Source organism: Triturus cristatus, chromosome 5_1 (assembly GCF_964204655.1).
Source record: "Triturus cristatus chromosome 5_1, aTriCri1.1, whole genome shotgun sequence".
Taxonomy (NCBI): Eukaryota; Metazoa; Chordata; class Amphibia; order Caudata; family Salamandridae; genus Triturus; species Triturus cristatus.
The window spans coordinates 271,363,270-271,389,467 of record NC_140587.1 but is presented as its reverse complement, the minus strand read 5'-3'; the positions used below and the strand labels follow the sequence as shown (position 1 = coordinate 271,389,467).

The 26,198-nt window shown below is 44.0% G+C and overlaps 1 protein-coding gene across 2 annotated transcripts in view; it reads right to left on the bottom strand.

Moving 5' to 3' along the window:
- The window catches only part of ADCY8 (adenylate cyclase 8), a 1,038,851-nt gene that overhangs the window by 179,662 nt on the left and 832,991 nt on the right, over positions 1-26,198 (bottom strand). For both annotated transcript variants that reach the window (XM_085604917.1, XM_085604918.1), the window contains 2 exons: positions 14,282-14,483; positions 629-718 (listed from right to left, as the gene is read on the bottom strand). In XM_085604917.1, coding sequence (XP_085461043.1) covers positions 629-718; positions 14,282-14,483 — 292 coding nt within the window. The remainder of the gene's footprint in view (positions 1-628; positions 719-14,281; positions 14,484-26,198) is intronic.

Below are 26,198 nucleotides of genomic sequence, written 5' to 3'. Positions count from 1 at the left end.
GAAACCTCCGCCACTCCCCTCCTCCTCTCTCGCTATCCCTTTCTTCTCTTCCATCCATTCTCTCTCCTTCTCTGCTCCCTCCCTGCGCACTTTCTTTTTATCACTCTCACCCCATTCTTACCCTGCCTTGATGCCCCCTATGCCTGATGCAGTTAATCTCGGAAGCTTGGGAGAGCAACAGGGGCACCATCAGCGGCCTGGGCTTTCAAGCCGGCCTCCAAAGATTGCAGCCCACCGGGCGGGGGAATTCAAGGGGGTGGAGACATGTAAGTCTAAACTTTTAGGTAACTTTACACTCATAAATTATGAATAACCAAAAGTAATAAAGTTAGTAAAAAATGTAAGAGTAAACTTGCATATGTAACTTACTCACAAGTGTGAGTTACCTTTGTGAATAACCTCCCCAGATGTAACAGATGATTTTAAACAGTATTCATCTATGGAATCTTTTAGCACCTCTTATCACTTTTGGTCTCAGACATTGCAGAAGATTGAAAGTGCCTCAACTTCAGAGTACTTCGGTGCGCTCCTCAAATAATGACAAAGAACAGCTTATTTTCATATAACACTCACTATGCCAATTTGGCGTTTCACAGCACTGCCAAAAACACATTTTTAATATAAATACCTCAGGATAGAAGCAGATGTCAGAGAAAGAGGCTGATGAGTTGAAGGTCTGGTTCTTTAAGGCTGTTGACTTGTCAAGATCACACCATAGCTATGGCAAAAGGAAAAGGCAACCTGTGAGGAACTGGTTCAATGATTAAACATAATACACTTTTACTGTTGTAGTAGTAGAAAACATGAACACTGCTGGGATCAACAGATGCTGTAAGTCGTGATTAACAAACCTATGGACTTGAATTACTGTTTATTGCTATTCAACAGTGAGTTTATCAGACAATTAGATTTAATCCCATAAATTGTTAATTGTATTACTGTATTTGGTATTCATGGCCATACTGCCAGTGTAGTTTTAAATATTGAATAACATGAGGAAACAGTCAGTGCCTGTACTTCATTCAAGAGCAGCCTCACGAGCTACCATAAATGGATACAAGAGGCCCCGAATTGCAACAAATGGCCCTAAAAAGTCAAAATCTGTAGGGAAAAGGGAGCTCCAAAACAGAAAAATGAAATTGCCTTTTATTCAAAAATCTTTTTTTGCATTTTTTCTTATTTATCGGTGTAGAATTATTACTCCTTTCTCAGTATTGTCAATGGGCATATATTTACTGTGCTGTGATGTAGGTTTATCTTATTTCTAATGCAGTAATACCACACTATATTAAAAATAAAAAGAAGTGCTAAATGTGCAGTAATCAACTTACCTCATAGATGATTTGAGTACTGTTAGATCTGGCGGTCTCTAGTTGGCAGAGGTAGGTACCACTGTCCAAATAGGGACCCTTACTTCTAGTCGGGGTAAGGGGGATACACTCTTTAGATAACCCCTGCTCACCCCCTTGGTAGCTTGGCACGAGCAGACAGGCTTATCAAAGGCAATGTGTAAAGTATTTGTACCAACACTCACAGTAACACAGTGAAAACACCACAAATGGACTCCACACCAGTGTAGATAAATAAAGTACTTTTATATAAACTACACAAGAACAAAACGACAAAACTCCAACATACACAGTTCAAGAATATGGTTTCAAAAGGGTTCTTAGTTTAGCGACAAAATAATCCACATTAGCGTTGATTTTAGCCAACAGTACCTGGTGATGCGATAAAAGTTCCTAGTGGCGCTCAGGCGTCGAAAAACAAGCAACAGCATCAGACCTGAGACCCTGGGAGGCGATGCGACAACCACGCTGCATGCAGCGGGAGTGTGCGACGAATCCGGACTGTATGGGGAGTGAGGCGATACTTGTATGGATTCCAAGGCGTAGCTTCTTCGGTAGAAATTTACTCGCAAAGGCATGATGCGCCGATCTTCGATGTTTCTGCGACGATGTTCACAGCGATGAAATACGGCCCGCTAACGAGCGGTGCGACGATCTCACTCAGCGGCGGCAGGCTCTGCGACGATACTGGCAGCAACTGGAATCTTCCCTCTCCGGGGGCGATGCTCTCTGAAGATGAACGCAACGTTGACGTTGCAGCGGCGATAGGCGCTGCGACGATCTTCGCGACGACGGGAATTTTCTCGCTAAGCCGACGGTGTGTGAAAAAGTTGCAGATATTTTACTTCTTTTCTCTTGGTCAGCTTCCCAACAGCAGGCACCACTTCCAGAGGCCCCACAATTGGATCAAGCACTCTAGGTAGGGCAGAACTCACACAGCAGAGTTCAGGGGGAAGCTGGGGGTGAAGTCCTTTTGTTCCTGAGACTTCTTAACAGGAAGCCAGCTCTACTCAGGCCCTTGGAGATTCCTTCAAGCCAGGTGTAGTGTTGTAGGTAGATTAGATAGGCATCAGGACACGTCTTCAGGTTACAGGATAGATTTATTGAGATAGCACAGCAGAGATAAAGCACTTCGCTAGCTGACCAGACCATCAACTGCCAAGACTGGAACATTCACAAACCAGATAGAACACTCATAGGTAGTAAGGGAGGTTGAGAAGACATAAACACAAAGAATGGACTACTGACCCCAAGTAGCCATAACAAAGCAAGCACATATATACAACATATCTTCTTCCTTTACAGAAAACACAATAAACGCTTCAAACACCCAACAAAAGCTTAAAGCATGAAAAGGAAAAGCAAGAAAACATAAAACATGTAGGAGGTCAACGACCTCTTGGACTTCCAGATGACGAAAGCAAAGGGCAGGATAAGAAGAGGATCACAATGAGAATCATGACGAATATCACGATGACATGACCACCTTCTTCCCTTCGATTGACCAAAAACATAAAGAGACAGTCTACTCTCTACAATCCGTCCTTGTGGCCATCAAAAACGGGAAGAGACAGCTTACGTTCTCCAATCAGTTTTTCGTCTGTCGCGGCTTACTGCACACAGTTGAAGATATAAAAGTTCAACAAACGCCTCTAATGCTCAACAGTTCTGGAAGAATGCTCCCTAAGAAAAGTTTTAGCCAGATTTCTTACAGTCCAAAATGACGTTCTGGTTCTTTTCTTGGGTTAAAGGCCTCACGATGTAGTTCGGGCCTCTACATAAGACTTAAAATTAAATTTCTTTGTTGACAAACTGTCTCAGTACTAAGGGCTGAAAAGCCCGGCTCTAATCGCGGAACATTTGTCCCGGTAGAAAGAACCTCCATGTCACGATTTTGTCTCGTGGTACTGGAACTCTTGTCGTCACAACTCTAGGTCGTGAACTCTCCTTTTCAAATGACGCATTTTTCCTTTCTTTTCCTATCCCGGTACTGATTTTATGACATCTGTTGTCTCCCGCTAGATAGGTTGGAACCTTAGTTCTCTCATTTTTCGGTTTCTGGTTTCGCCGGTCCTGGGACTACCATTGTCCTCTCCCGGTCGTGGTCCAAGACTCACTTCCTCACTCCTCACTTTTACCAGAAACAGGGATGCAATATTTTCCACTTGCATTTCATCTTGAAATTACAGTCTTTTAAAAAAAAAATTTAAACGGTGGCAACTTTTCATTTACGTTGCAATTCCCGTTTGCATTTCAACTCTTTAAAATTTACAAAACTTCAATACTATTGAAAGGTGGCGTCTTTTCTTATCCTTTATCTGCCACACCTGCTTTTGAACTGCTCTCTGTGAACGCTAGAATTAAGTGAATTACACTCTCCAAAAGTTGACGCTAATTGATGAAAGTACTCCTCTTTGCGCCTCTTCGCTACTAATAAATATATGTGCTATTGAACATCACATCCAAACAATCACTGTTCCTATACAACATGTAGTAATGTGTAAATGACACTATGATGTCATTAGTTCCAAAAAGAATGTTAAGACTGAAGGAATGCTCAAGGGGCATTCAATTGATGTACTGGGATAAGTCTGGAGGCTGACTTACAAGCTCTATTAAAGGACATTACTAAATTATATTCATTGTGTCTGGAAGACTCCTCGACATTGGCGACGAGGGGGATGAAGACACACATGAAAAATGAAGATTTCTTTTCAAAAGGAAATATGCTTTGGAAATTCTAAATTAATTACAGCTGACTACTAAAAAGTGGACACTTCAAATACTACAAGCTGAATGATATAGTCGCAAGGATCACATGGACTACACAGGACCTATAGGGAAACAAATCACTGAAGGATTATTTTTTCTCTTCTCTCAAACAACTCTGCAAAAATTCTGACAATAACCTGAACTGTAAGTAATTACGAATTAATTCTAAAGACTTATTTAACTTACAAGTAGCAAGTGATTCATGTATTCAAAAAGAAACAAATTATTTAATGCTGGATGAAACTGGATAAATATACTTGTGCAAAATCTCATATTGATCAGCTTTAAAAATAAATTAATGTGATTCTTGAAAGAAATAACAATATTTGTTAACCTGTCAAAATAAGTTGGTAGCACGTATAATTCAAAGTCAGTTAATTAAAAATAACTAAAAGAAAGTTTGAAGCAATTGAAAGTAAACACTGGGATAAGTCTGGAGGCTGACTTACAAGCTCCATTAAAGGACATTACTAAATTATATTAATTGTGTCTGGAAGTCTCCTTTACACCAGGGGACACAGCACACAGTAAAGTCCTTCCCCCCTCCCTGGCAGCAAAGCAACTGCAGGTCAGCCTTACAGCAGCTCAGTCCTTCTTCTTCAGTCTTCCAGCTTTCTCCTTGGCAGAGGTTTCTTCTTGATTCCAGGATGATCTAATTTTCTGTAGTCTGGGTCCCAATACTTATACCCCAAAATCCTTAGTCCTCTGAAGGCAGAGGGGCCTTGGCCTAGTCAGAACCAGTTCTGGCCAGTCCTGGAGCACTCTGTTTACTTGGTTTCTTCTTTCCTTTGAGAGAGAGGGACAGGGTCGTCAGCCGCTCAGCAGGGGGTGGAGCCAGCATTGTGGAAGGCAGGCACAGCCCTATTCAGACCCAGGTGCTACTCCTCCCACCCATCTACAGGGGAATTTCCCTATTCAGCCCTGGGCTGACTCATTCAGCCTCTGGGAGCCACCCCTGTCCCTGTCACTGACAAACCAGACAGTCAATTCACAAACAGGCCAAGGCACACAGAAAGGGCAGAAAAGGAAACAGGCACTTTCTAAAAGTGCTGTTTTCACACACAGGATTTAAAAACCATCTTTCGTAAAAGATGTGTTATTAAATTCTGAGTTCAGGGATACCAGACCTTAATTTTCTATCTTGCTCCTATGGGAAGCTATGCAGGTAAACATTATACTCAGCATTCCCCATTATAGCCTATGGGTAAGATAGTTGTTATGTCCTGGGGTATTATTTATATATTAATTGTCTCGTGCTTTACTTGTGTTCCTCGTGGGACTGTCCACGAGAGGGGGGAGATTCTAGAGTGTGGGGGAGTTAGATTGTATGCCAAGGAGAGAGCGGAGGCGTTACTCTGCTGATGCTGTATATCTTGAATAAATACTTAAAAGGATTCCTGTCTCCGACCCTGACTTTACAATTGGCGACGAGTTGAAAAGGAAGAACCTACGTGTCAAGTTTCCTGCCGTATTGCTGATTTACGAGCAATTTATCCGTTCCTGCTATCCGTGTGGTTTCCGCTCATCAAAAAAAAGGAAGAATATACTTTCGCTGAAGACAGAAGTCTTTCACTGAAGACGGAACATACCACAGGTCGTATCCTCTTTTGAAAAAAAGGGAACTTTTACTCACTATTTCTCACCTTTTGGCATGTTTTCGTTCAAAAAACTATCGTTCCACCTCGAGCGCCTTTAACTGCCGCGCCTCGCACTTCGGAGCGTCAGCAGAGTTCGCCTTCCCCTTCGGTCACGTCCTTGCTGTGACATGTAAGTTCACGTTGCGTGAACCCAGCGTGCCACCATTTTGGGATTCTCTTAAAGGAGCCACGTATTTTCGTGAAAGCAACACTGTATCTCTTATTCACGGTGATGCGCGCACCTTAATACAAGCGCATCAAAGACTCCTTTTGCCTTTGCAGTGCACAGTCAACGCTTACGGTGATGTGCACACCAATGTGTTTTTTAAAAAAAAACAATTTTCTGTGTTTAACTCTTCCCTTACATCTTTCTATGAGAGAACAGCACATTTTTCATCATCATCTTCATTACTAACTTTAACAGTAACAGCACATTTTCCCAGTTATTCAAACAACTCGGTGATGTGCACACCTTTACCGTCCTTATTCTTATAAATAATTTTTGAGCAATTATTTGAGCAAACCTTCACGTTAATTGTTTTTTTTAATATATTTATTGATTACAATTTTTTTTTATTTATTTCCTTGTTTTTGGATATTGCCTTCAGCCAATCTTTAACATGAAGAGTCAAAGTTACTCTATTCAGCCTCCTCAAGCATTCTGGCCCGCCGGTTCTGAACCATGCATGAAGTGGTCGCAATGGAAGGCATATTTTCTCAACTTTATTGACACTATTGATGAAGACGGGAAACTGACACCACAGAGGAAGAAGAAACTTTTGTTGCATTCCGTTGGGCCAGGGGGGTTAAAGCTTATGAGGAAATGACTAAAGCCTTAGGTGGTGGGGACGCAAATGTGTTTAATGCAATTGTAAATGACTTTGATACATATTTTGCACCTAAAGTCTGTATTGGAATTTTAAGATTACAATTCTTTCAAAGAAAACAAGAAGCCAATGAAACTATAGATGAGTATGTTTCAGCTCTGAGGAAACTTGCAGACGACTGTAAGTTTGATCATTTGGTTGATCAATTCATCAGAGATCAGGTAGTAATGCATAACAAAGATCCTGCTGTCCAAGACAGATTATGGATTAACGGTGATGCTGAGTTAAAAGATATTCTAAGCATAGTGAGAAAAGCTGAAATGTCCAGTCGTAGTGCTAAGTTACTTAAACGTGATGCTGCTATTGCAGAGAGTTCTGCAGAAGTTGTTAGCAAAATTAAAACAAATTTGCTCCATTCTAAATCTAATAACTCTGTTAAAATTAAAAATGACACTACAGTTAAAAAAAAGGAGTACAACCGGGGCAGCAATTTTAGATGTTACCGATGTGACAGTCCTTCACATTTAGCTTTGAGTAGAACATGTCCTGCTTTAAGGCAACGATGCTCGAATTGTGGTATTGTGGGCCATTTTACTAAAGTCTGCAATAGGAAAAAGAAAGAGAAGGTTAAATGTCTTGATGAAGTTGATTATGACTCTAGTGAATGTGAGGACAATATAAAAAAACTTACCATTAGTGAATCTAGGAGTTCACAAAACATGGATCCTAAGGAGCTATTCATTTGGAACATTTATGATAACAATGATAAAATTCTTAAAAAGCCATTATGTTCCATGCTCATAGGTGGTATTTCTGTACAAATGCATGCGGATTCAGGTTCACCGTATACGATAGTAGATGAAGAGACGTGGAAATCTCTTTTTGCGGCACGTTTAGGCAATAAACTCCTAGAACCTGACATTCAACCAGTGGGGTTTTCAGGTGAAAAAATTGACATGGTTGGGTACAGGTCATTGCTGTTTGTCTTTAAGAATCGACAGACTACTAGCAAATTATATGTTGCCAAGAAGGGACCTTCTGTGTTAGGTTGGAAGGATCAAGGGAAACTGGATATAATGCTCAACCCCAACAGTCCAGACCCGGTTATGGTACTTAATGAAGACAATTTGTTTTGTAAAGGGTTGCTAGAGAAATTTCCAAAAGTTTTTAGTGGGAGTATAGGGAACCTGAATGATTTTGAACATCGCATTATATTGAAAAAAGATGCTTGTCCGAAAATCCACAAAGTGAGGCAGATTCCCGTTCTTCTCAGAAATGATGTGGAGAAAGAATTAGAGAAGTTAGTCAAGGCGGGCATCATTGAGCGTATTGAATCCGCCGAATGGATTTCTCCGATTGTTGTGGCAAGACGTAGCAATGGAAATTTAAGATTGTGTGTGGACCTAAGACATCTTAATAACAATATCGTTGTAGATAAATTTCCTCTTCCCAAGATTTCGGAAATGTTGTCCTTAGTGAAAAAAGCAGAATGGTTTTCCACTATAGATCTTTCTGCCGCTTACCATCAGTTTTCCCTTGCAGAGGAGAGTAAAGCGTTAACAGCTTTTATCACCCCTTTTGGGTGTTTTCAGTACAAAAGGCTTCCTTTTGGGTTAGCCTCTGCTGCCGCTATTTTTCAAAGGCTGATGTATCACTTATTTGGTCAAATCAAAAATGTAAGATGCTTTCAGGATGACATTCTTGTGTTTGGAGCCTATAGGGAAGAACATGATAGAATCCTTGATGAAGTCTTTACAATTTTGGAGTCCAAGGGTTTGACAGTCGAGCATTCCAAGTGTAAATTCGCAGTGAAATCTATCACTTACTTAGGTCACACCATTAGTAAAGAGGGTATTTCTCCTAAACGTTCTCTAATAGAGGCTATTCGTGATGCACCAAACCCCACGAACAAAGAAGAAATTCGGTCTTTTCTAGGTCTAGCTGAATTGTATTCCAGATTCGTAAGGAATTTTTCCGCAAGAATGTTCTTCATTAGACAACTTCTCAAGAATAATGTACAGTTTTTATGGAGTAAAGAATGCCAGTCTGAATTTGATAATATCAAACGAGCCATTGTAGAAGCCCCAGCTCTGAAGGGATTTGACCCTGATTTAGACAATATTGTCACGGTAGACGCAAGTAACAAGGGGTTAGGTGGCGTTTTGTCTCAAATAGGACCAGAAGGGAATGAGAACATTGTTGGTTATGCTTCTCATGCTCTGTTGTCTTCTGAAGAGAAATTTTCCGTTATTGAGAAAGAGACCCTTGCATGTGTTTGGGCAATGGATCATTTTCGATCTTTCATTTGGGGAAGGTCTTGTTTGATACGTACTGACCTCAAACCTTTGGTTAAACTTTTGACAACGGAAGGGATATTGAATGCCTCGGCTAGAATCGCTAGATTGTCATTGAGGTTACAGGACTACATTTATCAGATTGTTTATGTTCCTGGGAAAAAGAACGTCGTTGCGGATTTCTTGTCGAGACTACCCATTGAAATGCATGAGTGTGATTCTTATGATTCGGATGATGAACAAGTTGCTTTGATTCACAATCAAGGGTTGTCCAACTTTGATGAGATTGAATGGTCTAATAATTATAGATTGGATGCCACTCTGCAGAAGTTAATCATTTTCATGAATAAGGGTTGGCCTTGTAAAAATAAGCTGCCTAATGCATTTAAACCTTTTTGGGAAATAAGGCATGAGCTTTCTGTCACCAAGAGGTACATTTTTAGAGGTGATAAAGTTATTCCTCCTCTTTCAATGAGAATGAAAATTGTTAAGCTTTGCCATGAGGAGCACAGTGGCATTATCAAAACCAAACAGAGGGTCAACAATGGTTTTGGTGGCCAGGTATTGATGTTGTGGTTGAGCGGATTGTGCGTGAGTGTGTACCTTGCTGCATGTCGGACAAATCTTTAGTCACCTTAAGGCCAAAACTAGGTGAGTCCTTCATTCCTGAAAAGCCATGGCATACCATTGCAATTGACATCATGGGTGCAGTTGGTATTGACAAAAAATACATTATAGCACTCATTGACATTTTTTCCAGGTGGCCTGTAATCAAGGTGGTTGATAAAGCTGACTCTCAAGAGGTTTTAAAATTTCTGGATAGAACCTTCATTGAAGAGGGTTTACCTGTTCAGGTTATCTCTGACAATGGAGTTCAATTCATGTCCGACTTAACTCAAGAATATTTTAAGAGAGCGGGCATTAGACATAGGACGACTTCGCTTTACAACCCTTCTGGTAATGGCATGGTTGAAAGATTCAACAGAGTTCTTAAAAACTCTATTCAAATGGCTGTTCAGAACAGTTGTGACTGGGAGGTGCAAATTTTTAAGACTTTATGGATGTATAGAACTACACCCCATGAATCCTTGGAAGTAACACCTTTTGAAGTTATGAGAGGTCGAAGTGCTAGAACTAAATGCAATCCTGAATGGTTACTGGAAAGTACTTCTACTGCTTTACCTTTTGATGTTGTTAGATCCAGGATAGTTAATAAATGTAACTTGCATTATGAAGTGTACAACAAAAAACACAATACTAGGGAGGTTTGTGTAAAAGTTGGTTCTTGGGTCAGGGTCAAGAAGCCTTGGAAAACTAGCAAGGGTGAAAGTCAATATTTTAAACCCTTGCAGGTTAAGAAGGTTTTAAGAAATGCTGTCCAATTGTCAGATGGTAAAGTTTGGAATCTTAAAAGAATTGCTGTTTTTCGTGCTCCTCCAAATTTTCATTACCAAACTCCTCCATTGGAAATTAACCGATCACATGATTCCCATTCTGAGTGGGATATTACTTACGAGGGGGATGGGAATGTAATTGATTCTAATACTCCTAATTGTGTTAACGTTGGTCATGATTGTCTTAATAATGACATGGTTATTCCGAGTGGAAGTGGTAATGAAGAATCATCTCCTGGTGTTCAGCAAAATGATGTAGAATTGTCATCTGGTGGGGTTCATGAGGAAAATCAATCTGAGGAACCAAGTTGTGGTACCAAACGTACTCGTTCTAAACCAAAATGGATGTCTGATTATTTTTGTGATGTCACATCTTAGTTTTTTTTTGTTGTTGTGTTGCCAATTGTATGGATTATTGTATAAGGGGAAGATGTGTTATGTCCTGGGGTATTATTTATATATTAATTGTCTCGTGCTTTACTTGTGTTCCTCGTGGGACTGTCCACGAGAGGGGGGAGATTCTAGAGTGTGGGGGAGTTAGATTGTATGCCAAGGAGAGAGCGGAGGCGTTACTCTGCTGATGCTGTATATCTTGAATAAATACTTAAAAGGATTCCTGTCTCCGACCCTGACTTTACAATAGCCTTTCAATAGTGAAAAACGAAAATGGCTGTAATTCACTACCAGAGCATGTCACCTACACCAATACATGCTCTACCTTTCACATACACTGCACCCTGCCCAGGGGGGTACCTAGGGCCTTCCATAGGGGTGTCCAATGTGTACAGAAAGGGAAGGGTTAGGCCTGGCCAGAGTGGACACTGGTCTGGTCAGCATGGCAGTTAGCAATTGCACCCAGGCACTGCGGTGGCAGGCCTGTGACACCATTTTAGGGCTACTCCTGTGGGTGGCACAATCAGTGCTGCAGGCCCACTAGTAGCATTTGAATCACCAGCCCTGGCACACTCTGTGCACTTTACTAGGGGCTAACAGGTGAAACAAATATACCAATCATGGATAACCAATTAATATAACAATTTACCTAGGGAGCACTTGAACTTTTCACACTGATCAGCAGTGGCAAAGTGCCCAAAGCATCTAAACCAGCAAAAACTAAATTCAACACAGCGTCAAAAAGTAGAGGAGGTAGAGGCAAAAAGTCAGGGGAAACCACGCCAAGGATGCCAGGTCTAACAAGTACTGTGCACTCGAATCCATCAGACATATTCAAAACTAGGGACATTCACACTGACCAGTCAATTGAACCTTTTTTTCTAGCCCTGGTACATATGTGCACTATGCACTTCAGTGACAGGCAAGCTTGTAGGATACCAGAAATTCAAAGATTATTCTTATTTTGTTGACAACTCAATTCTGAGAGATTTTTTAAGCACAAGGCTACCCAATGGGCTTCCCAGTGCTGGGTAGGTGAGGCTCAGATATGAAATCCTAATCAAATAAGTAGGTTTCAATTGTTTTCGAAAGCTGAAAAGGCTGTTATTTGAGATGAGAGTCAGAGGCAAAGTGTTCTAGAGCTTGGGGTCAAGGAAGGCAAGGGAAAGCTCCCACCCCACATCTACCTTTTTTCACCCTGGGGATGCGAGTTGGTGCAGGCTGGTTGTGCAAAGTTGTGAGTGCCGAACAGGCAGACTGAGACTTGGGGATGCCCAGAGGGATCTGGACTGCGGCATTTTGAATTACTTGAAGTCTTTTGATGACTGAGAGTAGACTCTCTAAAAAAAGGAATTCCTGTAGTCTATTAAGGATAGAATCTGGCTTTGAAACACCACTCTCCAAATGGCGACAAGCAGCCATCTAAGTGTCTTCCTGAGAGCTCACAGTAGTAAGCCAAAACAGCTGGAGGTTAACTTCCTGGCCTGGGCTTCCATAGTAAGACTTCTGTCAAGTATGACACCCAGGCTCTTTAATTTCCACCTTGGGGGAAGGACAATTGCCCAAGCAGAAAGGTTAGATTAGGTGGTCCCCAGAGCGATGGGTTGTTACTAATCACTACGACCTTTGTTTTGTTGCCATTTAGCTTCAAACAGCTCTCAGCCATCCAGTCAGCAACTTGCTGTAGGCACACATTAAGTTGCTATGAGACCATTGCTGTGTTTGGAGGTAATGAAACAATAATCTGTATGTCGTCCACATAAGACACCATATAAAACCCTAAGGAGTTGATTATATTTAGTATAGGAAGGACATACAGATTAAACAGAGAAGAGCTTTGTGGAACGCCGCATTTCAAATAATATTATTAATAATAATAATAATAATAATAATAATAATAATAACACATGGCTGAGAAAAATGGACCTTGCCTGACCTGAAAGCTATGGTTGTCTTAAAAAGATATGTGTGTGAATGCAGAAATAAAGCAGTCTGGAAAGGGCCAACTTTTTAATCAAAGAATTAAATGCGGATCCATGACAACACATATGAGTACAGTGTTTACCTAGGAGATAAACATCACTTATGGTTGGCACGCATGGATGCCATGACTCCGAGGACAGGGCTGGGACTTCACCAGCCCTGGAACAGGTGCCAACATACGCCTTCACCGGACACTATAACGATTTATTGTCGGAGGCTTCTGCTCGACCCTTGATCGCAGCAAGGGTTGGTATCATTTTACTATTCCAACAAAGAATGCAAAATAATATTAGTCACTTTGGGTATAATAAAAAGGTCAGAACACAAGGATAGCAGTACCCTGACAATCATAAGGTCGACCAACAGCGGCCGTCTTAGCCATTATTGCTACCCATGCAAATGACACTGTGAAATGTAAACATAACAGATGTACATACACAGAAATGTACAAATATATGTTAAAAATCATTTACAAAAAACACATATCTCCTCTCACATCAAAAGCTACTTTGCAGGCACTCCAAGACATATCATAACACATTGCATGTAGCAACCCCCCACCACACATACACATATGCAGCTGATGTCTGGCTCCACAATGCCTTGCTGCACAAGGTAAAGAGAGAAGAGTCCAGGGTGTGTGTGGCTGTATGTTTGAACTTCCACTTGTGCTGTGTGTTCGGTGTGTATTATTTTCCTCAGGTCATGCTAGGCTCCCTATTCTTTTTAATTTTTTATTTGTAATGCCACATATCATGGGGTAGACCTCCACCTATGCTGCTTTGAACTACATGTGGCCAATACATGCCTACATTCTGCTTGCAAAATCACTAGTAGTAACTTTATGATTATATTTTGAGTTGCACTTGTACTGATACCTTCATGAAAGGGGTTGGAAACCCATATGCCTACTACTAGGTGTAAATCTAATCCTGGAGTTACTAAATTGCACCTTGGTGTGGATTTACGGCTAGGCACAGACATAAACTACGTGCACATGGGTCTACACACATTGATTGATGTTTCTGAATTACTCCCATGAAGTAGAATCTGCAGCTTCAATTTCCTCTACATTTTATCACAATGGTGTGGGAATTTCAGCATGTGGACGCACTCCATCTTTGGAATTACCTATAAAAACTGGAAGATTTTCACTCACTACTGACCTCTAAATAAGGCTCTCTGAGTAATGGAATTCATACAGGGTGCAGCACAGAGCAACCGGTTTTGATGCTTGCAACAAATTGTAATGTAATTTTGCTGTCAACAAGCATCATATCTGCTCTATGATACATGGCTTGAGACAAAAGCAATTGCTCACCGCTGCGATTGTCTTGTAAATTATTAAAATAAGGATCAATAATTTAACAGATCATGAAAGGATATTGTATTGTACTTCTGGCATGTCTAATATAGATTGTTACATCACCAATAGAACATAATCAGATCACAAATTAAAACCAGAACAGAAAGCATCAAGAAAGGTTTAAAATGGATAATCCTCAGAAAGAAGCACAGCATATGCCTTCTGGATACCATATTTTCAATGGCAGATGTCAATATTTGAGAATCTGCTGTTTTGTACTTTGGGTTAAATTTAAAAAAAAATTAAATTCCATAACTCATGCTTACGATATTGATAACAGCTCCCAGGAAATTGATCACAATAGAGGCAAAAATGATGACATTCCTGGCCAGGTAAGTCTCGTTAATCCAGCAGCAGGTTTTCCGTAGCACCAAGGGCAAACACTTGTAATCCTCGGCAGTGGTGATCAGCACGAGAGCGGAGTGCAGCATAATGAGGATGGAGAATTGAATGATCATTGGCATCATCCTGCAGAAAGAAAAGGGCAGTTCAATGCAAGCACAACAGCAACAAAAGAGGATTGCCTTTTTTCAATTCCCACAAATGTTGTTGAAAAGAAAGAAACACCCACTTATGAGCAAGAGTAGGCAGTGCAACAATCAATAGTACTGTGTGTAAGCAATGGATGCTTCAAAGTAGGCCAATTGGCTTTGTTTGCCATTTTAGATTATCTTCGCAAGAGCTATTAGGACATCTTCCCCAGCCAAGGTATAGCATTGCTTTTATCAGGTTCACTTGCATGAATCCTTCAAGCACTACCAGAATTCAGAGGACTGGCCAACGTATAGCAAAGAGGGTACAATCCATGCCAGACTTTCACTTATAAACACTAGCTATATGGATAGGTTCAGGAGAGATGCACTGTATGTAAATTTATCTCATGTGGATAGACTGGAAATCTGACATGGACCTGGCCCCCATGAACTTGCATTAGAAAGCCATATCTTAATATATATAAGAACCTATTTGATCTCCTCGGTCCGGACTTTGCACCATGTGTGCAGTGGGTCATGTCAATACATTTTCAAGTTAGAAGAACCCATAACGATGAATCTCCAACTTTATGAAATCCTAACTTCTAATTCTCCCCCTGAAGAAAAAAATGATGACAACTGATGAAAAGACTAATTGACTCACCACTGACTCGCAAGTCCAATCTACAAAAAGCATTTACAAACGCAATACGCATGATCGTGTATGACAATTTCTACAAAACACAAGCATCAGCAAAGGAAATCGTCCTGGGTTTAAAGGAGAGGGTTTCTGAGTAGGTACACTAGAACACACATGTAAAATATGTTTACTTGCAACATTATCTTTCTTCTTTGAGTCTGTGAGGCTTCCTCCCATACACTCTTGACGGAAAGTGGAGCGGTGAAAATGCAGCATGTGTACAATTGTATCCATGCTTCCTTGCCCTCTTTCTGAGACCCAGGAATACAGTTTTGGAAAGAAGATTAGGCAAGCATGCATGTTACTGGCCAATGGTTCATATGCACTCCCCTTCTTCCTTAGAATCTATGATGGACCCTAGGTGTTGAAGATTGCATGATAGTACCCAGGTTTACTCAACATGCTCTCTATAACGGTTTCACCTGCAAACTAGTCCATTCACACTTTAATGGATGACACCTGGCACTCATCATGACACTCATTGCACCTAGCGCAGATTCTACTTCCTACGGTTGACCTCTCAAGATCACAAACCGCTCTGTGGCTGGGTGCAGAAAGGCCAAGCATGTGAGTTCTGACTATCCATTTCCGAGACTCCTGCACACTAACACTTAGATTGCACTCATACTGATGGGCAGTGACAACATGTGGATGCGTGTGGAGTGGTGCCTCAACCCGGGCAGAACTTAGTGGATGCACTGGAGGGAGTACAGTGAGTAAAGGCATCGCCTCACCTTATACCAGCTGCCACCCTATCTAGTCACAGTCAGTTGGCTTCAGTCGAAATCACAGAACATCAAAACGTGTCGAACACAGAGTGCACAGTGTTGTGTGGATTAGGAAACCCTTTTGTCAGGTTGAAATGACTTGACAAGTCACAACCTGCCAAAAAGGCAGACGAGGTTCATAGCATTCATAAAGTAAGTCTCTCATGCCCCTGTTAGCCACCCCTGTTCTTCTCTCTGGTCCCACTGATTTATGGGCCAGAGAGAACAGCCATGGCAGCTGGGCTATTAAATACTAAATGAGATGCACTGTTTGGAGGATATAGCAGAGATTGTGCAGGAGTCTATGCATTCAGGGCCAATTCAAAAAGACAGCTATGAGTATGTATAAGAAGAAGTCCTGTAATGCTCTTTTATGTTCTCTTACATGCCTTCGTGAATTGGACTCCAATCATCTAAAACGGTAATACAGTGGGAATATTGGGAAATATTGTATACAATTAGGACAAACAGAACTGACTGCACCTTCTTTGCACTTTTGCTAATAGGAAGTTGGACATTTTGTGGCCAATTCATTAAGGTGTGCAAGAATATGTAAAAAAGTACTCATGTAGTACCACTTCCTGAACTCATAAATGCTTTTTTTGAATGGACCTACTTGTTTTCAGAAATACGTCAGTTTGAATTACATCCGACTCTTTGACAATATACTAAAAATCATCCTGTCACTGATTCTATTTGATAAACAAAGTGTATGGACTCGCTTTAGGTAAATGTTAAGGCTACTGCTGCAGAAGTCTGTTGTACATTTTAGGGTAAACACTAGTAAGATATTTTAGGGTGTTAAGGCTCTTGCTGGAGAGATATAATTGTATTCTTTGTTTAAATCACTGAGAGGGGTAAGTAGTCTGCTGGTGAGTATTGCATGTAATGTGTAGGTCAAATACATCAGTTTTTTAATGTAAAAGGTTTAGTGAGTCAATACTACTGTAGAAGTTATCATTCTCTACTAAACAGATCACAAATTGCAATGCTGATAGCTTTTCCATTGGTAGGAGAGTGAAGGGTTCTTAAGGATCTTCCCAGGTGAATTCTGAGATCAGAAGGGAGCCTGTGTTCGGAGGGGACCATTCAAAATCCAGTTGTTATTGGGAGGGAATGGTACCCTCACCCAGTGCAGTTAAAGAGATGATCTTGAAGTGCTTCAATGTAGATTCACAAGTAATGTCAAGTGAGTGCAGATTTACAGTTAATTTCATATGTGAATGGTAACCCACTTGTATAACCAGGATTGCATACTAACGTGTACATGTTTTGTGTGAAACCAGGTTCACATATAAGCCCAGGTATCTGAGCGAAGATTTACTGAAAATGAAGTACATTCAGTGGGGCCTTTTCACAAAGCTGCACTTTGTAGTACGTTTAATAGTACAGCAATAGTACTACTCATGTCTACAAAAAATTGCTATTCATAAATCTAAATGCGGAAACCTTCTCCACAGCTAATGAATTGGCTTCACATGTGGTACATACTTTATAGTAAATGTGGGAGGAACTCGGGGGAGAGGTTGGAAACTGGGGAATACTTACTACTAAATTGGAGTGGATTAGGGATGAGTAACGAGAGGTTTAGAGAGAGGTAAGAAAGGGTTTAGGGAGAAACATGCAAATACAAACACCCGCCCACAAAAGTAAAACTTTTGCTATTTACAAACTGCACTTCTAAAGTTATTACAACCAAAAATGACATAAAACAGATGTAAATATACTCCTGTCAAATCTTAGACTAAGCCCATCACATCAGATGACAACTCGCAGGTACTGCAACACACTCCCGTAGAAAACAAGAGAGGCAGGAAATTACAAGAAACCTCTCCCACCCCCTAAAACATTATTATTACAATAAACTCTGGATAAAAATATCTGATTAATTCAAAATTAAACAAGTTTCTAAATATTTTAGTAAATAACAATTAAATATAAAAATTATATGGAGGGTATTGTTTTTTTAAAATTATTTAAAATAATAATGATATATAGGATGAATATATAATATTTAATTATTTATAAATCATTTAATTAAATAATTTAATATACTGTAACATATTATGTTTTCTGACTAGGTTAATGATAGTTATTTTAAGTTATTCTACATTTCTATTTTACAATTAAATATTTTAAATATTTTTTTAAATAAATATTGACTTTATTGTTTTCCTGTACTTTGTCGGAGGGATCTCTCCGCCCAATGGCGGAGATCTCTGACTACTTGGGATAAGTTACTAGTAGTAACTTTAGGTTTGTGGACTTGTTTCTTTCAGGCTTCACTCCCTGTTTTGAGAGGTTGCATCTAGTAATAAACTAAGGGGCATAGTCACAAGGAACTATCGCCGAGTCAACTGCACTTTATTGTAACCAAAGTTGCGATAAACCTATTGCCCCATTCACAAGCTGGTGTTAACAGCCCACTACACCAGTTTACCCGCGATAGCAGCCGCAAAAAACATCGCCACAGAGGCCCACCGCAACTATAGCTAATGAGATACAGAGTGGGCGTTCCCGTGCCAAAAGCCGCGACAACATCACACCTCAACATTCTCAACGACCAGACAGAACTCTGTCATAAAAACACAAAACAGGCGATAAGGTGTGTTAGCACCAGGAAATCTACACCTGCTCTGACCTGGTGTAAAGTCGCTGACAGCCTGCACAACAAAAGGGAGCACAGCCCAGGGCTACATCGGAAGGGTAACAGATGCCATGGAGCCAGCCATCATGCGGCCCAGACACCCAAGAGGGCCACAATACCCACCAACACCACCCCCAGGACCACCCCTCCCTGGCACCCCCTGACTAAAGAAATGCCACATCAGCTACACCTAAACATGCACAAAATAATCCGCCTGACGTCGCACAATCACAACTGGGACATGCATGTGTCGACACAGAAATGAGCAGCACACATTCACTTTTGAGGCAACAAATGAAACTTTATTAAAATGAACACTGAAATGAAATGAAGACACATGGTCGCTCCCCTCGGGACAATCCGTAAGTCCCAGCCTGCAAGACAAAAAACATGATCAGAAGGTGTGTCCTGCACACATCAAAGGACAGAGAGAGATTGAAGGGGAGAGAGAGGAAGATAGGGGGAGAGAGAGAGAGAAGAAGAGAGGGGGAGAGAGAGAAGAAGAGAGAGAGAGAGAAGAAGAGAGGGGGAGAGAGAGAGAGAAGAAGAGAGGGGGAGAGAGAGAGAGCGAGAGAGAAGAAGAGAGGGGGGAGAGAGAGAGAGAGAGAGAAGAAGAAGAAGAGAGGGGGAGAGAGAGAGAGTGCTGCCCCTGCGCACGCAGGCCACACTGCTCACCTGCTGCCACTAGTGTGTCTTCAACTACGTGCCGGTATGTATCGCAGTTCACCAGGTCACACATCTGAGTCACAGCCGTCAGCTGAAACAGAGTCTAGATTCATGACGGGCACAGTACACACACCTGCACAAGACAACATCGCCTGCCCGTCCATGCACACCCAGGAAGGGGCAACCCAACCCCTCCCGCCGCCCATCGGAGCATGCCCACCTATGCACACCCGGGCCTCACTGCTCACCTTCCGCCACCGACGCATAGACAGGAGGTCCCACTACGTGCCGCTGCAAGCCACAAGCCTGGGGCCCGCGGACATGGCACCCTCCACACCATGCAGCCACGCTCCGCAGTCCACCAGGTCTCACGTTTGGTGGTGGGTCTTGATTACTCCATGGCAGAGGACATACCAGTGCACCCGACACCATCGCAGGCTGCACACCCACTTAGCCCAATTGGTGCCACTAACTGGGATCCCGGAAACGACACCACGAGGCGGTAGGCCCGCGCTGCCTGCTGGCTCTGGCCTACACTCCGGTCCAGCAGGGCACACTAAAACTGAGCTTTCGGACCGCCGGGACGGGGCAACATCGCAGGCTGCAAACCCGCTCAGCAGCTTAAGGTGCCACTGACTCAGTGCACCCAAAGTCACCGTCCCGTGGTGGGGTGCCACCAATCCTGTGCGCAACAACTCATGGGCCCTTTATGAATGAGAAGCGTGGAGCGGCCGTCATCCAGTCACCACCGGAAGAGGGGAATGTGACGTCGTCGGTCCCTTATGTTGGCAGAGTCACATGGCCAGTGATGCCTGTGCCGGAAGGGTGTGGTGTGTGTGCAAACCTGCCCTCAGGGAGTTGCTGTGACATGTTGATGACTAGACCAGTGACCTGCACACCACCAGCGAGTATGCCTGCGACGGGTAGCAATGATGGCCCCCCCTTGGTGCGTCATCGGAGTGGTCTGGCCTGCCGTACGCCGGACCAGCGCAGGGCTTGCCACAATGACTTGTGGGCTTGGGGCGTGGTCCAGTCCATGTCTGGACAAGGAAGTGACTGATGCGTGTGTCCCTGTTGTCGTGCTCACGGGACCAGGTACATAAAATGCAATGTCGCACCTTCTGACTCGCATCTTACAGGATGAACATCATTGACAGAAGGGAAGGCACTGTCCCCACATTTATCCACACATCCATACCTGAATAATGTAAGACATGACACAGCAGTACGTCACTGGATGTTTATTTGCACATCCAGTGCAGTTATGCAGCTGGAGCAGTACAGGGCAATGCCGAGCACACTACACAATATGGGCCTGTGGAGGCCCAGCCAGAGTCCATCTGGGGATGACATGTACTGCGGAAGAGGAAGGGTACAGTCCGCAGTCTGTCCGCCGTGTCATTGGTCGTCGAACAGGATGTGGCAGTCGATGTCGCTGTCCAAGGTGAGTGCCTCAGAGTGTATCGGGGGTCAGTGGAAGGTCATGAGGCCATGTGCGGCACTAAGCAGAAACAGGCCAGGTGGTGGAAATGAATGCTAGTGCCTCCTGATCACAAACCCATCCACGTCCTCTGCCCCGGATTTGTGTCTTGCCCCCCGTGGGTGTTGCAGTATCGGCTGCGGCACTGTGTGCCACTGACACATCAGGGGCCTGAGTGGATACGTCTGCCGCACTGTGACACACCAGGGGGAGGGGATGTGGATGGTGTGGGGGCAGCAGCATTCTTCAGCACCATGCCTTGTGGCGACAATGCCATGATGGGGGTCTGCAAGGCATGTTAGATCCCAGCTACATTCCGATGATGTGCAGCGGTGGCTGCCATCCTTTCCGCCTCCATACGCACCATGTCCTCCATGAGCCTCCGCATGTGTGCCAGCTCACAGCTGGTATCGCAGGATCCACTCTGAGCGGACAGCTGTTCTACTCTCCACGTCATGACTCCAGCGATGTCAGTCAGGGCTCGTTGGAGACCAGGGGGCGGACATAGACACCCAAGGATGGCATCCAGTTTGGCAGCCATGAGTTCGAATCCCACCCGCACCTGCTCAGCCATCTCCCTCTGGCCCTCCAGCACACGGCATTGGAAGGCCATTTGTTGTTTCTGGGGGACTTGGGAGGGTGCTGGGGCTGTGGGTGCCTCCTGCTGGGTGGTTTGGAGGATAGGTGGGGTCTCCTCGATGTAGCTGGCTGCCCTGATCCTGGATGTGAGTCGCAGATGAGGTCAATGATGTCTAGGAGGGCTTGTGCATCGATGCTGGTGTTGTCCTCCTCATCATCAGTGAAGAGTGGCTGGGACTGCTCTGCAGGAGGTGTTGAGGATGCCCCTGCGATGTGAAGGGGAGATAGTGTATTACAATGTGTCCACATGTATGTAGCCGCATGGTACAAGTTGACATTCTGAAAGCATGGCATTGTATAATGTGACAGTCTGTGGGTCTGGATGACGTGCCAGGGTCATTGTGGGTGTGTACTGTGCCCTGCTTGATTGTGCGTGTGTGCCATCATGCCCATCTCCACCCGTCCCCCCAGTACCTGGTGGTCACTCATCCTGTCGCGGTTGTGTTGTGTCCTGTCGAGCAGTGTCCGGTCTCCCGACTCCGGCCACAGTATCCACACTGATGACTGTTGACACCAGCTCCTCCATGTCATCCAGCACGAGCTGTGGCGCTGGGCCCCCACCTCCGGTCTGCATTGCTGCCTTCTGGTTGGTAGAGAGTTTCTCCTTGGTCTTCCGGTTGATGTCATTCCATCGCCTCTTGACCTCGTACATTGTCCGCTTGTACTCTCTGACGGCATTCACCTTGTCCACGATGTCCCGCCATATTCCACGTTGGAGGTGATGAAGAGATGTTGATAGTGTTCCATCACCTCTGTGACTATGATCCTGTTCACCTGCGGATTGAACTTCGTCTTCCTCGTCTTCTTGTCCTTGCCCTTCCCTTTCCCCAATGTCCCGGGCTGGTCGTCCGGGGTGCTTGAAGGGTTGCGCTCGTCCTCTGCGCCTGCTCCAGCTGCTTCCGTGGTGCTTGGGTGTAGGTCAGTTTGGGTGTGGGTGTTTTTTCTACTTTTATGGTGATTTTTTTCGGCCTGCCATGTGTGTGTTGTAGGCCTGGTGCTGCTTATCGCTGATTTCTTCATCGAGCTTTGGCCCATTGCGTGTTTTTTGGTGTTGTGGTTTGTCGTTTTATCTCCGTGGTGGTGGTTGTATCGCAGACATTGTCCGCGGTGTCAGCGGACTATCGCATGGTACCGTCTTGTTGTGAATTCCACGTAGACACGGGGTTATTTTCCCGCGATGGGCTGCGATATTGGAAGTTGCGTTACGCTACTCTTGCAGTAGTTATCACACGTTCTTGTGAATATACCCCTTAGAGTCGGAAATTGTGACAAGCAAAAAAGTGTCAAATGACTACTAGGTCCTAGGTTGTAAATTAACACGTGAATAAAGTTATATGAGTACATTTACCCTTGGAAATAGGGCACTATGTGTGCAGAGTTCCATGATATGTCAGGGAGTGTGAGTGCAGAGTAGCAGGTGTGAGTAGAGGTGTACTCACAATTTCAGGAGGACTCGGGCAGAATAGTTGATGTTAGGTTTGTACACAAAGAATTCAGATTATGCCATTTTGGTGAGTTCAAAGTCATAGATGTCAAACGTGGGTCCTGATTCAGCTATTCTCTCAGATGTGTAACTTGCCAGGTGCTGTCAGGTGTGAGACTGTAGGCCCATTCATAATCTCAAGTGTGTGCTTGTAACTCTAAAGATAATAATATAAAATATTTGTGCTCCTAGTCCCAGGTGTTGGCAGCAGAGTGTGAATACAGATTCTCAAATAACTGCATGTTTTACAGATTCAATTTTAGGCCTAAGTATGCTTGCTCAGAAATATGAGTAATGCCAGGTGTTTGAGTGCTTGTGTGCCAATAATCCTGGATATGAAAAGCTACAATGGTTCTGTCGGGAAAGAGTAATTGCTTCGCAAATAACAGATAAATCATAGAGTATCAAGTCTATTCAATGCAGTTGGAACACAAAAACACAGGCAAGTATGTGTCTGCAAACAAAGGTTTAGAAATAAAGCAATCTTAATATGCATTCATAAAGCTGTCAATAAATGCATATTAAGATTGCTTTATTTAACAAAAAGTAAAACCGCTGCATTGAATAGACGTGATACTTTATGATTTATCTATTATTTGTGAAGCAATTGCTCTTTCCCGACAGAACCATTGTAGCTTTTCATATAAATACCCAGGTTCTGAGGGACACAGGGTTGGTTACCCCATTGTTATTACAAATAATCCTGGATAGGCAAGCGGAGAATTACAAATACTTTCATGTCAGTGCTGAATGATTTCTGGCCTTTGGTACAGAATACTGCATCATGCAAAATGTGAGTGCAGATTAGTGTGTAAATTCATATTTTAGAGGTAATCCAGCATTTGTGCCCACTCTGCCACCCCAGTTCAGACATGGCCATGTCTGAACTGGGGTGGCAGAGTGGGCTAAAGAACAGTTATGGATTAAACCCAGATCAGTTGACTAGAGGTGAGTGCTTGCAATGTTCAACACTCCGTCCATCATTTCCTTTGGTTTTTGCTTTGTTCGCCATAAGTTGGCAGGGTATGCTCAGACGTGAGTCCCTTGCTCACTTTGCCACTGGATTCAAGCAAGCCTGGCTGAAGACGGCTGAAATGCCAGAAACCGGTCCTAGGAAGCTTGTTTCCGGTCCAGGGAAGACATGGCTTGGCAGTTCGGGCTGGACTGTTCCCATGAGGCACAGGGTCAGACTGATTTACATATGGCCATGTTTGAACTGGGGTGGCAGAGTGGGCTAAAGAATGGTGATGGATTAAACCCAGATCAGTTGACTGGGGGTGAGTGCTTGCAATGTTCACCACTCCATCCATCATTTCCTTTGGTTTTGCTTTGTTCGCCATAAGTTGGCAGGGTATGCTCAGACGTGAGTCCCTTGCTCACTTTGCCACTGGATTCAAGCAAGCCTGGCTGAAGACGGCTGCAATGCCAGAAACCGGTCCTAGGAAGCTTGTTTCCGGTCCAGGGAAGACATGGCTTGGCAGTTCGGGCTGGACTGTTCCCATGAGGCACAGGGTCAGACTGATTTGCATATGGCCATGTTTGAACTGGGGTGGCAGAGTGGGCTAAAGAATGGTGATGGATTAAACCCAGATCAGTTGACTGGGGGTGAGTGCTTGCAATGTTCAACACTCCGTCCATCATTTCCTTTGGTTTCAATTATGAAGCACTCCATGATTTGGCCGCTGGCAGCGAATCTCTGAGCCATTCGGACAGGAAGGTGCCAGGTTCGCGCCCTCCATTCACTCTGGATATCCGATGAAGCGTAGGTTGTTTCAGCAGGCCCTATTCTCCCTTCTAGCACCTCTCTTGAGGAGTAGATCGCCTGAAGGAGAGTTGCGTTGTCCAGTAGGACGCTTGTCGCACCTGCCACTTCCGGTGGCAGAGGGATCACTTTATGGACTTGTCCATTTTGCCCTGTATAGTGGCTTCAGGGTCTTTATCTCTCGTCATTGCGCGCTAACCCTGGCGGGTCTAGGTGGGTGGTTATCACGCTGTGGTCTAATGGCTTTGTCCTTCGGATTTGCCCACTGACGGCCAACTGTCCCCTGAGACACCTCTCCCTGTTTCCTGTGTGACTCCTGGCACAGTAACCCCACCGCCTTCTCGCTGTGTTGGGGTAAGAGGGAGTGGCTGTGGAGGGAGCAACCTCCGGCATCCCCCCACCTATATACAGTTTCTGAGTTTCTCTGGCTGGGGGGGAATGGTCAGTCTCCTCTCAGTCTCCTGCACTGGCTCCTACTGAGAGGGTCTCCCACCCTCGCTACTGCTGGTCAGGGCTCCACATCTCTCACTCTGTGCACTGGCCACTCGATGTTTGTTGTGGATCTCTTGTCCTGGTGATACTAGCTGGATCTGTTGCAGGGCACTAGCTCCTTGTAGTAGGTAAAAGGCGGATTGCCATGTGGGGTCTCCCTGGGCCCCAGCCAGCCCTCCAGTCTTCTCCTCCCCTTTGCTCCAAGCCCAGGGTTTACTCACTCTTGAGGTGCGGGGAGGATGCTCTCATTACTCCTGGTGCTCTTGTGCAGCCGCGACAAGTCGCTGGGGAGCCACGCCTGCTCTCCGTACTTTGCACCGGGCACCCTCCAGGCTCTAATAGGGAAACACCAGGGCCCGGGGGTGCCTGCTACTGCTGCATTGGTTCCTGTTGGGTGGCCCTCGCTCATCGTCTTTTGTTCCCAGGAGCCTCAGCTGGGGCTCGCAGGGCTCATCTCACTCGGGAGGGCCTCGGAGGAGGTCCCACATGGCACCCGCACAGAGTATCCTCAATCTCGGAGGCAGTGGCGGCCTCCCGATCCTCCTCCTCTTCTCTCTAGCCACTCAGTCCCCTGTTTATGTTTTCGCCGGGCCGTCCCCGCTGGATTTAAGCACCCCGTTCATCAGTTTCACTGGGGCGCTGCCTCGTCTGGAACGCCAGGTCGCCATTTTCAACTGCTGCTGTATTCCTGCTCGGGCTCGCCGGAGCCTGTTCCGCTGTGCTCCGCTTCCTTGAATCGTGATCACTTGCCTCACTAGGTTCTTGGGCTCTTGAAAGTGCCAATTGGTCGGGTAATTTAGAACTAGATGGCAGGATTAATTACAGGATTGAATATGGGCAGCCGGAGCTCCGGCAGTTGCGTCTACTCGGCCATGCTGCTGGCCACGTCCAGTGATGTCTTGTGTTTGAGTGCCCCTTCACAGAGAGCCACTAGTTAGAAAAATACAATCTCAGGTGTCAGTACCATTTAATATTTAGTCAACTGTGAATAAGTATATTCTAAGATGTGTGAGTGCAGACAATTACAGGTGAATGATTGCAAATTGCCAGCTGATTTGAGGTCATTAATTTCAG